The 15532-nt window shown below is 47.4% G+C and overlaps 1 protein-coding gene across 1 annotated transcript; it reads right to left on the bottom strand.

The window, feature by feature from the left end:
• Positions 1-4377: 4377 nt before the first annotated feature.
• LOC106548068 (uncharacterized) lies at positions 4378-15223 on the bottom strand. Its single transcript, XM_087711619.1, is given in 5 exon segments — positions 4378-5333; positions 5335-6599; positions 9827-9956; positions 11924-12622; positions 15119-15223. Coding segments are annotated over 4 exon segments (2187 nt in total). The 5' UTR covers positions 12611-12622; positions 15119-15223; the 3' UTR covers positions 4378-5228.
• Between the last annotated feature and the right edge of the window lie 309 nt (positions 15224-15532).

The raw sequence follows: 15532 nt of genomic DNA, 5'->3' as shown, positions 1-15532 counted from the left end.
CACACACAAATTATTTATAATAATACAAATTACAATTACTTACAAATTACAATAATTTTGAATTCCTCCCCCCTCCCTCCGACCCACATACCTTTTCCAGCTGTTTCCCAGAGGATTTCACCTCTGCTCTTGTCTGCCATGATGAAAATGTAAAAAATGTAAAAAGAAAAAGGCAAGAGCTGCTGAGGTCAGGCTGGGTTAGCTGCTGCCAGAGCCACCAATGGATGAGTCTGCTTAACTGTTTAAAAAAAGCCTCTTAAAAAAATGCCCTCTACAGGAGGAGGCGAGAGAACCACGTACCTCATCTACATAAGGAATTTTTCGCCTTTTAACCCTTGCTTAACTCTGCTCAAGTGATCATAAAGCTAGACTAAATGAGGCATGTGGTTCTCTCGCCTCCTCCTGCAGAGGGCACTTTTTAAGAGGCTTTTTTAAACAGTTAAGCACTAAGCAGAGTCATCCACTGTGACTCTGGCAGAAACTACCTCAGCCTTTTTCCTTTTAATTTTCCTTTTCTTTTCATGATGACAGTGGTGAGGCCCTGCCTCCCCTGACTGCACGTCACTGCCCCAGGATCGTGTGGGCCATTAAGCGAGCACCTCACCTGAACATGACATCATAAGAGGCAGGAGTCCCAAGCAAGCAGGCCAGCAGACAACATATAGATGAGAATTATAAGAATTATACTGATGATGTTACCTAGTTTGGGTAATGTAACGTTTGCAAGAAAACAAACAAGTGCATGGAGCACACCACAGAATCCACATTTATGACTGCCCCGCCTATAAAAAAAATTAGCAATAAAATCCTCATCACCAAATATCAAAGAAATTGCACAGGGGAGCAACTCATGTCCAACCTGTGGAAAAAACCTTCAATTTGAAATCAAAAGTTATTACACTCCTGCAGAGGTGAGAAATCATGTCCTTGTCCTCTGAGCATAGTAAATATTTGAGTGACAGGTCTTCTCTTACCAAACATGTCCAAAGCCATACCTGTGAGAAACTGTATAGGTGCTACATTTTTTTTTAAAAAAAGGAGTGACTCTGTATACAATCTTTTGGGCCAGAAATTAAGATGAAACTGCAAGTGGAAAATATGGAAATGGTTGAGATGTCATGCAAGCCATCTTTTTCTTTTGGATTTCAGGCCTGCCACACTTTCTATTGTCTACTTTCTATTGTGGGAAAACGGGAGGGGGGATTATACGGAGTTGGGTGATATGTAGCCATAACAATATTTTTCTTAGAAAGCCAAGGTCATCTTTGTCTCTGCACCTGACCAGAACTGGATGGGTGGAATCTGTTGTCGTGGCAGTGGAAGATTGGACCATGTGATGGACTTGGGAGTGTTGGGGCAGGATCTTGAACTTTCAACTGGGTGGGAAAATCTGGAAGCTTTCAGATTCGGCTTTTCCCAGATGTGCCAACATGACATCTCTAATAAATTGGAATGTTGAGGAAACACAAGCCTCAGAGTTTTACTTTGTTGGGGGGGGGGGTGTCTTTTGGAACCCTGACATTAGAACTTTTAAATATGCTGGCTGGGGAATTCTTGAAATCCTCAAGTCTTAAACCTGCCAAAGTTGGACAACTGTGGCTTAAAAGTATCTAACAAATGTGTTAGGAATATAATCTAACGGTTGGGTTGGCAATATATCAATCATGTAACAATACTGTACCTGTTTCTTTAAATCATACTGTAAAATGTGATTGGTTGCTGTTTTCCTCAATCGGCCATAAGAGGGAGCCAGAATGACTGTTAGCTCTCTGGTTCGTTAGATACTGGGCTGATCTGATCTGAGTGTTTTGGAAGCTGGCTGTTAGAAAGTGCTGTGAGCTAATGTAAGTTTTGCAACTGCTAGCAAATTTTGAGTACTGAACTGATTATATAATACTGGACTATGTTATTTGGATTATCCCTTAACTGAAAGACATTGATGACTGACTGTTTTATCCGTGTATGACTTGGACTGTTTGATGGACTCTGATACCTCTATTTCCACAAAAGTAAAAGCCTATTTAAACTGCAGTGTCTCTGTATGCTGGTTTGTGTGTTCTCCAACACAACTCTAACAACGCTTCTCTGAATGTACTCGCTCTCCCAACGGGGAGCTTACCTAACAAAATGCTGTTGAAAGATTATTTCCAGTTTAAAAATACTCCGAAAGCCTAACCTTACATGTAGAAAATATACTTATTAAACTCATTGTAATTCCTTTAAAAAAAAAATAATCAAAGGGACTTGTCTTTTATTTCCCCAAGGGCCAAAATTTGCCTGGAGGAAAAGTCCCACCAGTTAACAAAAACATTTGAAACACAATTTCCAATTTTAATAATTGTGTGTACAATTATTAAAATAATGTTATAAATTTTAATCCTTTCATCTTTTCCTTGTTCATTAAAACAGCCCTTTTAGTCCCTGCCTGGATTAGATGAGATTTGATGACATGAAAGGTTTAGAATAGATGCATAATCCTTGCAGAGTGAAAATGCATTTGTTTGGTGCTCTGGCCACCGCTTTAACATTGGAGAAGGGGGCAGGGAGGGGGGGTTCACTTTTGCCTTAAATTCCCAGAAATGCCGTCTTGACTCTCCATTCTGATCAGAGGTAGGTTCCTACCAGTTTGCACTTATTCGGTAGAACCGATTCGTCAAATCTACCGAACCGGTTAGAAGAGGTTCCACCAGTGGACCCGGAAAGCAGGCCACACCTACAGAAGAGGTTCCAAAAATTTTTGAAACCCACCACTGGTCCTTGGATATGATTATTCTACACTATCATGCTCATATTTATAAAACTCAGTGCCTCTGTGAAAAGTAAGGAGGACTACTGCGTTTGTGGTGCAATCAGAACATTGTGTGTGTTGAAGTTGTTTTAACGCAAAGCAAAGATGCCTTTTAAAAAACGAGTTTACATCATATTCTTATGCATGCCAGTGCTGTGTGTGAGGTAATTTAAGGGGGTTCTGACAAGTGTCGTCGGCATCTTCATATCCGGTCACATGGGTGGCAAGCCACTCCCACAAAGGAGGTCACACCTGCAGAGTAGGTTCGAACAATTTTTGAAACCCACCACTGATTCTGATTCAACCAGCATGTTACCTCAGAATCTCCCACTCTTAACTTCCCTTTGGCGTTGTGTGCCACGTCTTTGCATTTTCACCTTGCTATTCCACAAAGAAATTGCTCTCGCTTCCAAGCTTTATTATCTAGTATAAACAAAGAGCTCATTTTATTCAAACGCTACCATTGTATAAAGGATCCATTTTTTTAAAACTCATAAACCTGATCGTTCCACCTGTTAGCATCATATAATGGTGTCTCCACACTACAGGAAGCTGCCCAAAGTTTCCATGGCATTCTAGCTCTTTCTTCAAGACCTAAACAACGAAATTCATTTGGATTCGCGGACGGACGTAGATAGGCAAAGCTAACCAAAGCAGCTATTCTATATACATATTTGTGGTGGAATGTAGCCTGGAGTCCCAGGGGGAAGTAACACTACAGGGTGTTAATTCTGAGTAGTTTGCTGGAATTGGCTATGCTTAGTTTAATGAAAAGAAGGACTAGGGGTGACACAGAGGCGGTATGCTGCCCCTTTACACCGGTTCCGGCAAACGGGTAGTGGTGGTGGCGCGAGGCTCTGCCCACCCACCCAGATGTCATCTGCGCACGCCTAGGCCCATGCGCTCCCGCTACCGAACCAGTAGTGAAGTTAATAGGATACCATTACTGGTGTGACATGATAACAGTTTTTCAATATCTCGGGATTGCCATAGAGAAGAGGGAGTGAAGCTATTCTCAAAAGCACCTGAGGGCAGGACAAGAAGCAATGGGTGGAAACCAATCAAGGAGAGAAGCAACTTAGAACTAAGGAGACATTTCCTGACACAATTAATCAGTGGAACAACTTGTGAATGCTCCAACACTGGAAGTTTTTAAGATGTTGGACAAGTATTTGTCTGAAATGGTACATAGGGTTTCCTGCCTAAGCAGAGGGTTGGACCAGAAGACCTCCAAGGCCCCTTCCAACTCTGTTATTCTATTCTATTTTCTTTATTGTTGTTCACCTATGGATAGAATCTTGCTAGATTAAAGTTACTATCTGCATAACTATAGATATGCAGGTAGTCCTCAACTTAACTACTACAATGGAGCCCAAAATTACCATTCCTAAGTTAAGACACTTGTGGAATGAATTCCTCCCCATTTTATAACCTTTCTTGCCAGATTAACTGCAAGTTGGTAAAGTTAGTACCACAGTTGTAAAGTGAAATCTAGCTTCACTGTTGAGTTTGCTTGTCAGAAGTTTGCAAAAGGGCGTGTGTGTGTTTGTGTGTGTGTGTGTGTGAGAGAGAGAGAGAGAGAGAGAGACAAGACCCCGTGAACACTGCAAACATCATAAACATGAGTCAGTTGCCAAGCAGCTGAATTTTGATCACGTGACCACAGGGATGCTGCAATGCTCACAAGAGTGGAAAACTGTCATATACCGCCATTGTAACTTTGAAAAACCACTAAGTGAATGGTTGTAAGTTGAAGAACTATCTATACTCTGGGAACTGCTTGGGAGGGGCCGTCTTAGCCCTCTTCCTGCCTAACAGACATTCCAAGCTCCGCTGACCTTTTTTTGCCCTCTGGGAACTAGCCCCTCCCTCTTGGGACTCCAGACTACATTCCACCACAATGGTGTTTCTAACACATTTCGAATGGTGCTTCCTTATCAAGGAATATTTCTCAATTGTTTCTGAACTTCCTAAGGGGCTACCCAAGCCCCTCCCAATTCCAACCCCTGAAAGGAATCTAGATCCCAACAACTCCACTGTGAAATAAATCCTAACTAGTCCCTATTCAGTGTAATAGACCAGGAGAGACCCAAATCTCTTGGTGGATCATTCAGGTACAACATGAGTGTTAGAAAAAGACACCGAAGTCTTTTGCTGGACTTAATAGAGCCCTGAGTGATTTCTGGGACGTCTGCAACAAATTGCGGGCTTGGTAGAACCCCACTTAATTGTTCTCAAGTAAGCATATGTCCCCCTGAATTGCAGGCTTAGAGACCGAATGCTGCTGCGGCTGTTCCCTTCTGCCGGGGAATTTTTAAATAAAATCTGGAAACGCAGCTGATCGATCCCAGATCAGCGGAGTACATCCTATGCCTGATCTCTCCAGGTAGGACAGCGAATGACACCTGTCCATGAAGGGTTCCTTCCCAGTGACCCTGACTCAATGGGCCAGAACTCTATCGTAGCATAAGGCAGCTTTCCACGTGGCTGTAAGTTTGGCTTTAACATTTTGCCCCGGCTCCAAGCAAGCATCAGGTGGCTTCCCTGGAGTGGATTCTCTTGTGCCTCCGGAGAGAAGCTTTATGACCAAAATTCTGGCCACAATCGGCGCACTGGTACGGCTTTTCTCCTGTGTGAACCCGCCGGTGATTGACCAGGTTCGAGTTCGTGCTGAATTTCTGCCCGCAATCCGAACACTGGTACGGCTTCTCGCCCGTGTGGACCCTCTTGTGGTTGACCAAGTTGGAGCTGGTGCTGAAGCTCTTCCCACAGTCGGCGCACTCGAAGGGTTTCTCCCCCGTGTGGGTCCTCTCGTGGATGAGCAGCTTGGATCGGCTGATGAAGCTCTTCCTGCAGTAGCCGCACTTGTGGCTTTCTTCGCCCGCGGGCGCTTTCTTCCCCGCGTGCAGCCGCTCGTGCTTCCGAAGGTAAGAGCTCGAGATGAAGCTTTTCCCGCATTCGGGACACTTGTACGGCTTCTCCCCGGTGTGGATGCGCCGGTGGATGATGAGATCGGCTTTCTGGTTGAAGCTTTTACCGCACTCGGGACACTCGTACGGCTTTTCTCCGGTGTGTGTCCGGATATGGATCACCAGCTGCGGCCGGTGAACGAAACTCTGCCCGCACTCGGAACACTTGTAGGGCTTCTCCCCGGTGTGCACCCGCTTGTGGGTGATGAGATTGGAGCTGGAGGTGAAGCTTTTCCCACACATGGGGCACTCATAGGGCTTCTCCCCCGTGTGCGTCCTCTCGTGCACGATGAGCGAGGCCTTGTCGCTGAAGCTCCTGCCGCACTCGGGACACTGGTAGGGCTTCTCCCCTGTGTGCACCCGGGTGTGTTTCATCAGGTTGCAGTTTGTGCTGAAGCACTTCCCACATTCCGAGCATTTGTACGGCTTCTCGCCGGTGTGAGTCCTCTCGTGGATGATCATGTGCGCGCTGTTATTAGAGACCTTCCCGCAGTAGCTGCACGTGTAGAGTTTCTGCATTTTCTGGTTCGGAGGAAACTCAAAACCATGGTTCAGAACCGTCCCCCAACTGGGGGGACCCATCTTCTTTCTCTTTCCTTTCTGGAGTCCCGGCGGGAAGGTGTTTTCTCGTAAGCTTTCCTCATGAAAGAAAGCTGGGATCCCCGGTTGGTTTTCCTGTTGGATTTCTTGATGGGGAAGCTCACTTCCTGTCATCTCTTCCAGTCCACAGACCTGATATAACTTCCCATTGAGTCTTGCCAAGGACAGTCCACTGATGCCTACTTGTGAGTGTCTTTCAAAGGGGAAGTCCTCATCCTCGTTTTCATAACCTTGGTCATTGCCTGGAGGGAAAAATAGGAGAATCGTGATTGGGAGAGAGTACAGAAAACGACCTTGATAGAGAAATGCGACAGCAGTTACCTAAGCAAAGGGAGCTAAAACATCTTTAAAAACCCAGATGACATTCAAAAGCTGCTTAGACACCTCTATAATTCGCAAGTGTATAAGAGTGGAGATTATGTACAACATAATCAGACTTGCAGGATGCTGTTATTATAGCCAATCTCAATACATTTAGTCTTATGTCAATGCTGTGGCATTGATTTGCTGATCTGTTCTATCTAGTGGGGCTGACATAAACTGATGTGGTGGAATGTGGTCTGGAGTCCCAGGAGGGAGGGGCTGCTGCTCAGAGGCAGCAGACCTCGGAATGTCTGGTAGGCAGGAAGAGGGCTAAGACAGTCGCTCTCTAGCACTTCATAGGTTATATCTATCGTTATACTGATTGTTGCTTTAGACTGGCAAGATTCTGTCTGTCGGTGAAAAACAATAGAGAAACTACACGGAAGTAACTCTGTGTGTCATTCTTGGTTTTGGGGGCCTGACATCAGGCTGCTTATTCTATAATTCCAGAATAAATACAGCTTGATAACTTAGCTAGAAACACTGCATCCCTAAGGGCCAAACACATTCAATTCTCTAAGGGGGGCACAATCTGAAGGGCAGTTTCTTTCCGGTTACATCAGCCCGCTCCATTAGATCATGCAGAGATGGCATGCTGAGGGTACTGTCGGCAAGGGGTTAAATTTGATAGGCCCCAGGAGGGGTGCCTTCTCTGCTGTAGCACCCGCCTTATGGAACATCCTTTCTCCTGAAGTTAGATTGGTCCTATCCTTTTTGATCATTGACACCTCAAGAACTGGTGTCATGCCCCCATCGAGTCAGATGAACAGCTGACAGAAAGCGGGAGAGCGGCTCTGCTGGCTGTGGAGGAAACTGGGGAAGGGCAAAGTCAGGCTGGGCAGAGCAGGGGAGAGGTAGAACAAGGGAGAGGGGGTTCAGATGGAGCCCACCCCCTCCTCATCCTAGGGCACGCAGGGAAGAACAGAAAAGAGAGCAACGTGGGTTTTGTGGCCTACGAGGTAGGAAAGGCCCCAGATTCCCTTCTCAAGGCACACCTGGGGATGGAGTTTAAAGGAGAGGCAAATGGGAGGGGCAGTTGTCAGGAACAAACACTGAGTTCATCTGGTGTTAACTGCTTATCGGAGTTCTTCGCATCCTCCCAACTGGTTTGATTTGCTGCCATGCTACTTCTGGAACTCCTTTATCTTGCTTGCCCTGCCGCATGCCTTGTTTATTTATTTATTTATTTATTTATTAGACTTATATACCGCTTCATAGGGCTTTCAGCCCTCTCTAAGCGGTTTACAGATTTTTAGCAAATTGAGTCAGCAAATTGCCCCCACAGTCTGGGTCCTCATTTCACCCACCTCGGAAGGATGGAAGGCTGAGTCAACCTTGAGCCGGTGAGATTTGAACTGATAACAGTCAGCTGAAGTGGCCGGGAGTACTGCACCCTAACCACTGCACCACCTCGGCTCTTGTTGGGTTTATAGTTGGAAATTTTCTGCTTACAACATTTGGACTGGAGAATTTTCAGCCAAAGGCTGTTACAGGTTTGTGGAAGAGTTTTTCCTCCAGGCCGGAGAGTTGAAAGGGATGTTGGGGGCACAGTTGGTGTTAATAAAGGGACTCATACCAATTCTCTGGCTGTGTTGCCTTTGTGCCACACCCCGGGTCATCACACCTGGTTATGTTACCAGGCTGGGGCTCCCAAAGCACCAGAGATCACAAGAAGGGGGGGTCACAAAAGGTGATTACATGACCCTCTGCAACCATCATAAATACATGCCAGTTGCCCAGCATTGAATTTTGCTCACGTGACTCTGGGGATGCTGCAATGGTTATAATTGTGAAAAAAATGCACAAGTCACTTTTTTTTTAGTGCCGTTGTAACTTTGAATGGTCATTAAATGAATGTTTTAACTCAAGAACTGTTGTGGCCCACTAGCAGCCAGTGGAGCTGGCAGCAGATTCGGACAGTGAGGAGGTTGGGAGAGAGGAACATGGGTCAGTCCTGGAGTCCGGGGAAGGCTCTGATGAGGGCTCTGTGTCGGAGGCAGAGAGGGGGCCAGAGTCGTATGCCAGTTATCAGCTGCCTTCAAAGTCAGACATCAGTGAGGCTGATGAACAGCTGGAGCCTGTTCCCAGTGTGTGCATGCACAGAGTTTTAGTTTTAGTTTTCCCTTTATTTGTATGCCGCACTTTTCCCTGGGGGGACTCAGGGCGGCTCACAGTTCAAAAAAAAGGGGGGGGAAGACAAACAATATTCCAACATGGAGACAATACAACATATTAAAAAGAGAGCACAACAGTCACACAATTCGGGTGGGGATAGAATCTTAACCCCAGGCCAGCCGGGACAGCCAGATCTTTAAAGCGGCGCGGAAGGACTGGAGGGTGGTGAGAGTCCGAATCTCCACGGGGAGTTCGTTCCAGAGGGTCGGAGCAGCCACCGAGAAGGCTCTCCTCCGGGTAGTTGCCAGTCTGCACTGGCTGGAAGATGGAATTCGGAGGAGGCCTAATCGATGCGATCGTATCGGTCTAGTGGAGGTAATTGGCAGTAGGCGGTCTCTCAAGTACCCAGGCCCACTACCATGAAGGGCTTTGTAGGTGATAAGAAGCACCTTGAAGCGCACCTGGAGATCAACAGGCAGCCAGTGCAGCTCGCGGAGGATAGGTGTTACGTGGGTGAAGCGAGGTGCACCCACAATCGCTCGCGCGGCCGCATTCTGGACTTGCTAGTTGCTAGACGACGGGAACAGCTAAGGAACAGGGGTCGACTTGGAAGTAAAGCCACAAGTGGATGATGAATGGCCCCTCCCAGAGGAAATAAAAGAGGAGCAAAAGAGGAGCAGAGTTCACAGGAGACAATTAGTTCACTTAATTGGTTTGTGACTCTCAGAGGCTCCTTGTCAAGTTTTGAAGATATCGGCCTGTCAGCTCTCCAAGCCAGATAAGGTCTGTGACTGTAAATCCTCCCTTGAAAAACTTTGCTGGATGTCAATGAGCAGAATTCACAGTGAATTAATAAAAGGGTTTTTTGTCGGGACAAGGAGTTTGCTTCATGCTCTTGGGAAGCCTCGGTCAGAACAAGAAATACCTGTAATTTATTTCAATCGTTCTTTGGGGCTGGAAAGAGTAAAAATGGAAGGACATTATCACTTACCTAAATAACTGGCCTCTTCATCACTCTCTTCCTCGGTCTCCGCAGAGAGATGGTTATTCACGGCTTCAGGTGAAACCTGCCCTGATTTAGCAGAATTAATAACAGTGACTTCTTCCGCCGGACAGGAAACCTGCAATAGGAAGAAAGTTTTAATGCAAGCATAATTTGCACAGGCTCCTCTGAGCTAGTTTGTTTTGATCATGGCTGGCTGACTTTACCTCTACAAAACCCATGATTTACAAACCACAGAATCTAAGTTCCCTAAACTCCTTGAATTAACCCAGCTGATCTTCCTGAGAATCGTATTCACTTCCGAGGGAGATCCGTCTGTAAAAAGTTTAAGAATGAATGAAAGAGGAGGTAGGGTAAATGTAACAATAGCACATAGACTTATATACCGCTTTACAGTGCTTTACAGCCCTCTCTAAACTCATCTTGCCCCAAACAAGTAGAAAAGATGTTGAGACTCTGGAAAGAGTGCAGAGAAGAGCGACAAAGATGATTAGGAGACTGGAGACTAAAACATATGAAGAACAGTTGCAGGAACTGGGGATGTCTAGTTTAATGAAAAGAAGGACTAGGGGAGACATGATAGCAGTGTTCCAATATCTCAGGGGTTGCCACAAAGAAGAGGGAGTCAAACTATTTTCCAAGGCACCTGAAGGTAGAACAAGAAGCAATGGGTGGAAACTAATCAAGGAGAGAAGCAACTTAGAGCTGAGGAGAAATTTCCTGACAGAACAATTAATCAGTGGAACAGCTTGCCTCCAGAAGTTGTGAATGCCCCAACACTGGAAGTCTTTAAGAAGATGTTGGATAGCCATTTGTCTGGAATGGTATAGAGTTTCCTGCCTGGGCAGGGGGTTGGACTAGAAGACCGCCAAGGTCCCTTCCAACTCTGCTATTGTATTGTATTGTATTGTAAACAATCTGGCTCATCATTTTACCGACCTCGGAAGGACAGAAGGCTGAATCAACCTTGAGCCGGTGAGAATGGGTGGGAAAGTCCTATGAAAGATTATGGCTTGGAAAGCTGAAAGGCCGATATCTGCAAAACTTGGCAAGGAGCCTCGGAGAGTCACAAGCCAATTAAGTGAACTAATTGTCTCCTGCAAACTCCGCTCTTTTGCTCCTCTTATTTCCTCTGGGAGGGACCATTCATCATCCACCTGTGGCCTTACTCTCAAGTTGACACTTGTTCCTTAGCTGTTCCCTTCGTCTGGCAACTCTGCGCATGCGCACTCTGGGAATAGGCTCAAGCTGTTCATCTGCCTCGCTGAAGTCAGACTCAGAAGGCAGCTGATAACTGGCATACGGCTCTGGCCCCCTCTCTGCCTAGTACTACAGACCTTATGTATCTTGGGAAGCTGCCATGTAAATATTTTCCAAATGAGGTGCTGTGCAAGGAAAGACTGGGCACAGAGTCTCTGAGATTCATGGACAGATCTTCACACTCCTGAAACAAATCTAGCGACCGAACGAACGAATTGTTTCCTGGAAAAGCCCACTCCCCTTTCGTTCCCCTTTGATTTCCTATGGGAGGGGCCAATCACCTTCCACCTGTGACTTTACTCCCAAGTCTACCCTGATTTCTGAGTTGTTATTCTCTTCTGGTAGCTCTGAGCATGCGCACACTGGGAACAGGCTCCAGCTGTTCCTCTGCCTCACTGCTGTCTAGCTCCGAAGGTACCTGATCACTGCTAGACAGCCTCGGCCCCATCTCTGCCTCCGATGCAATATAGCAGTAGACTTATATACCGCTTCATAGGCCTTTCAGGCCTCTCTAAGCGGTTTACAGAGAGTCAGCATATTGCCCCCAACAATCTGGGTCCTCATTTTACCCACCTCGGAAGGATGGAAGGCTGAGTCAACCCTGAGCCGGTGAGATTTGAACTGCTGACCTGCTGATCTAGCAGTAGCCTGCAGTGCTGCTTTTAACCACTGCGCCACCTTGGCAGAGCCCTCGTCCGAGCCTTCCCCAGACTCCAGGACTGGCCCATGCTCCTCCCCAACCTCCTCACTGTCCGACTCTGTTGTCAGCTCCGCTGGCCACTGGCAGGCCACAACACTTCAGGTGAGGAGGAGGGCCGTGCTTACCTTCTCTTGCAGTCCCTCAGCCTCCTGCACCCGCAGAAAGTAATCCTCTGCCAGGGCCACCATCTGGGCACAGCTCCCTGGCTTGCCCTCCTTGACCCAGCCCTGCATCTCTGGGGGCAAAATGGCCAGGAACTGCTCCAGGACTAAGAGGTCCAGAATCTGCTTCTTGGTGCGTCTCTCGGGCTTCAACCACTGCCAGCAGAGTTCCTGCAGCTGGAAAAAGCTCTCCTTGGGTCCTTCGGCCTCCAGGTAGCAGAACTGCCTGAACTGCTGGCGCTCGATATCGGAGGCAAAGGTTTCTTCCATCTCCAAAATTTCTTCCTTCACTCTCACTGTGGAGATGAAATCTCGGCAATCTTTGATGGGGCTTGGCAGAATCTGGGTTAGTCTCTTTCTCCCTGGCCTCTGATTCAAATCAGCCGTTTCCTTAAACGAGGATTGTGAATTGTCCGCGGACCGGGCAGGACTGAGTAGCTGAGCGCGTTTCTGTCCGGAACGAGAGGGCTGCATTGCCTTCAGGAAATCCTGCCACTGAACGTCCCAAGGCTGCTGGAGGTTTTCTTCTGGCTCCTGCTTAATAAACCGGGAATCTAGTGCAACCGAGAAGTCTTGGATGGCTCCGAGCTGAACGGGATGAGAATTTTTCCGTCCCCTTTGAACCTTTCGTACCGGTCCCTGATTCTCCATTTCTATTCCTGCCTGGTGGGAAAAGAAATCAGTTCAAAATAAAACACATACGGGCACACCTACAGGTGGTCCTCGACTTACCACCCACAATTGAGCCCAACATTTCCGTGGCTAAGCAGGACCGTTGTTAAACTGAGTTTTGCCCCATTTTACAATGCCATGGTGGTTAAGTGAATCACTGTGGTAACACAGTCGTTAAGTGAAACTGGCTTTCCCCTTTGACTTTGCTTATCAGAAAGTCGCCAGAGGGGATCTCGCGACCCTGGGACACCACAACCATCATAAACATGAGCCAGTTGCCAAGGGTCCGAATTTTGATCTTGTGACGGCAACGGTTGCAAGTGTGCAAAATGGTCGAAAGTTGCCTTTTTTTAGCTACTGTTGTAACTTAAAAGTCACTAAATGAATGGTTGTAAGTTAAGGACTACCTGTATACACAATACCCCCCCCCCTCTCCCTTTCTCTCCATTACCAGAAAGGTGTAGTACGAAGTGCTGAAATGGTGTAGGAAGATTCAGGACCTAGTTCACCCACCCACCACAGAAACTCTCTGGGGCACTGAGCCAGTCCCTCTCTCTCAATCGAACCTACCTCACAGGGCTGTTGTGGGGGGAAATAGGAAGGAGGGTACAAGGGATATTAATGGCTTTAAGCTCCTGCATGGAAGATGGGATGTAAATCAGAAGCACCTTGGAAGTAAGGAGAAACTTCCTAACAGTGAGGACAATTAACCAGTGGAAGAGCTTCTGCGTGCCTCATCACTGGAGATTTTTTTGTTTTTAAAGAAGAGAGCCCCGTGTTTGAAATGAATCAGAACCAGAGTCAGAATAGAGCTGGAAGGGACCTTGGAGGTCTTCTAGTCCAGCCCCCTGTTCAAGCAGGAGACCCTATATACCATTTCAGACAAGTGGCTGTCCCGTCTTCTCTTCAAAGCTCGTAGGGAGGAAGCACCTACAACTTCTTATGGCAAGCTGTTCCACTGGTTAATTGTCCTCACCTCAACTTAGGAAGTTTCTGTTAGGATGAAGAAACTACTTGGATGAGAAGCAAACCATCTTCACAGAAAAAAAAAAACACCAGAAAGTCCAGTTGCCTCTTAAAAAAAGCACCTTTGAGGCAACCATGACCTGGATGACTGAGAATCTCCACAGACATTTCTGTTAGGAAGTTTCTCCTTCATTTTGGGTTGCTTCTCTCCTTGGTTAGTTTCCATCCATTGCTTCTTGTACTGCCTTCAGGTGTTTTGGAGAGAAGCTTGACTCCCTCTTCTTTGTGGCAGCCTCTCAAATACTGGAATACTGCTATCATGTCCCCCCCAGTCCTTCTTTTCCCTAGATTGGTTGGGGGAGGGCTACTCCTGCTTAAGCAGGGGGCTGGACTAGAAGACCTCCAAGGTCCCTTCCAGCTCTAATTCTGATCAGAAACAAACGGAATCTAATCAACAAAGGATGCCTTAAAGCGCACCCAAAACATGATCCTATCTAGAGGATATTAGCAGCTCATGAAAGAGCTTTTAAACCTTAATTCCAGGTTGCTTCTCTCCTTGATTAGTTTCCATCCATTGTTTCTTGTCTTGCCTTCTGGTGCTTTGGAAAATAAACGGACCCCTTTCTGTTTGTGGCAACCTCTCAGATATTGGAATACTGCTATCATGTCCCCCCCAGTCCTTCTTTTCCCTAGATTGGTTGGGGGAGGGCTACTCCTGCTTAAGCAGGGGGCTGGACTAGAAGACCTCCAAGGTCCCTTCCAGCTCTAATTCTGATCAGAAACAAACGGAATCTAATCAACAAAGGATGCCTTAAAGCGCACCCAAAACATGATCCTATCTAGAGGATATTAGCAGCTCATGAAAGAGCTTTTAAACCTTAATTCCAGGTTGCTTCTCTCCTTGATTAGTTTCCATCCATTGTTTCTTGTCTTGCCTTCTGGTGCTTTGGAAAATAAACGGACCCCTTTCTGTTTGTGGCAACCTCTCAGATATTGGAATACTGCTATAATGTCCTCCCTAGTCCTTCTTTTCTCTAGACTAAAGGGGGCGGGGACTACTTCTGCTTAAGCAGGGGGCTGGACTAGAAGACCTCGAAGGTCCCTTCTAGCTCTATTCTGATCGGAAGCAAACTGGGATCTAGTCAGGATGGCTCAAAACTCACCCGAAGCCTTGTTTAGAGGATATTAGCAGGTCAAAACCACCCTCCTCAATCAAAGATTCCTTCGGTCTCACGCCTTCCTGCCCAATTCGTGCCCCAAAACAAAGCTTATTTACAAGTTTTGTTGGGGTGGGGAGGAGATAAGCCTCGATCTTTGCCACGGGATGGGGCAGCTTTAGTAAAAGAAAGCCAAAGCATTTCCCCTTCCAAGTGGGGGGGGGGAGCTACGTGGGCTAAAGAAAGCAAGAAAGCGGCCGCCCGCCCCCCGGCTTGCAAGCGATCGCCCCCACGCGCAATTGTCTCCGCCCGCCCCCTCGCCGCTTGCGATTTGCGCTCGGAGCGCCTTCCTCGCTCCACGCACCGGGAGCTCAGCGATCCTCCGCTTTTCCCCTTTCTTCCCACGGCCGGTGCCCGACCCCCCGGGGCACGGTGGGACAGGAAAGTACAGCGATTCCCGGGGCCGGCCGGCCGCCTCCCCCGTTTGCTCCACGTTTCCTGTCTCTCTAAGCGACGGAGCTCGCTGGCCCGTTTAACCATTGCGGCGCCGGCGGGAAAGATGCGCGGCAGATCTGGGGGAGCCTTTAAAAGCGTCCTTTTTTTCCCCCCTTGGCGGGAAATCGCCACCCTCGCAGAAGGCGGGGTGGGGGTACGGGTGAGAGTGGGGGTCCAAAAGGCTCCTGTCTGTCTGTCTGTCTGTCTGTCTGTCAAGGCAACAATGTGCCCCCCCTCCTCCCCTCCGCACCGACGCATCTTTGGGTACAAGAAAGCCCACGAC

The sequence above is a fragment of the Thamnophis sirtalis genome, unplaced genomic scaffold (assembly GCF_051295495.1).
Source record: "Thamnophis sirtalis isolate CommonGarterSnake01/CBP01778 unplaced genomic scaffold, rThaSir2_p1.2 scaffold_3, whole genome shotgun sequence".
In the NCBI taxonomy this organism is placed as follows: Eukaryota; Metazoa; Chordata; class Lepidosauria; order Squamata; family Natricidae; genus Thamnophis; species Thamnophis sirtalis.
Note: the sequence above shows the minus strand (reverse complement) of the source record. Positions and strands in the feature narration are given on the sequence as shown.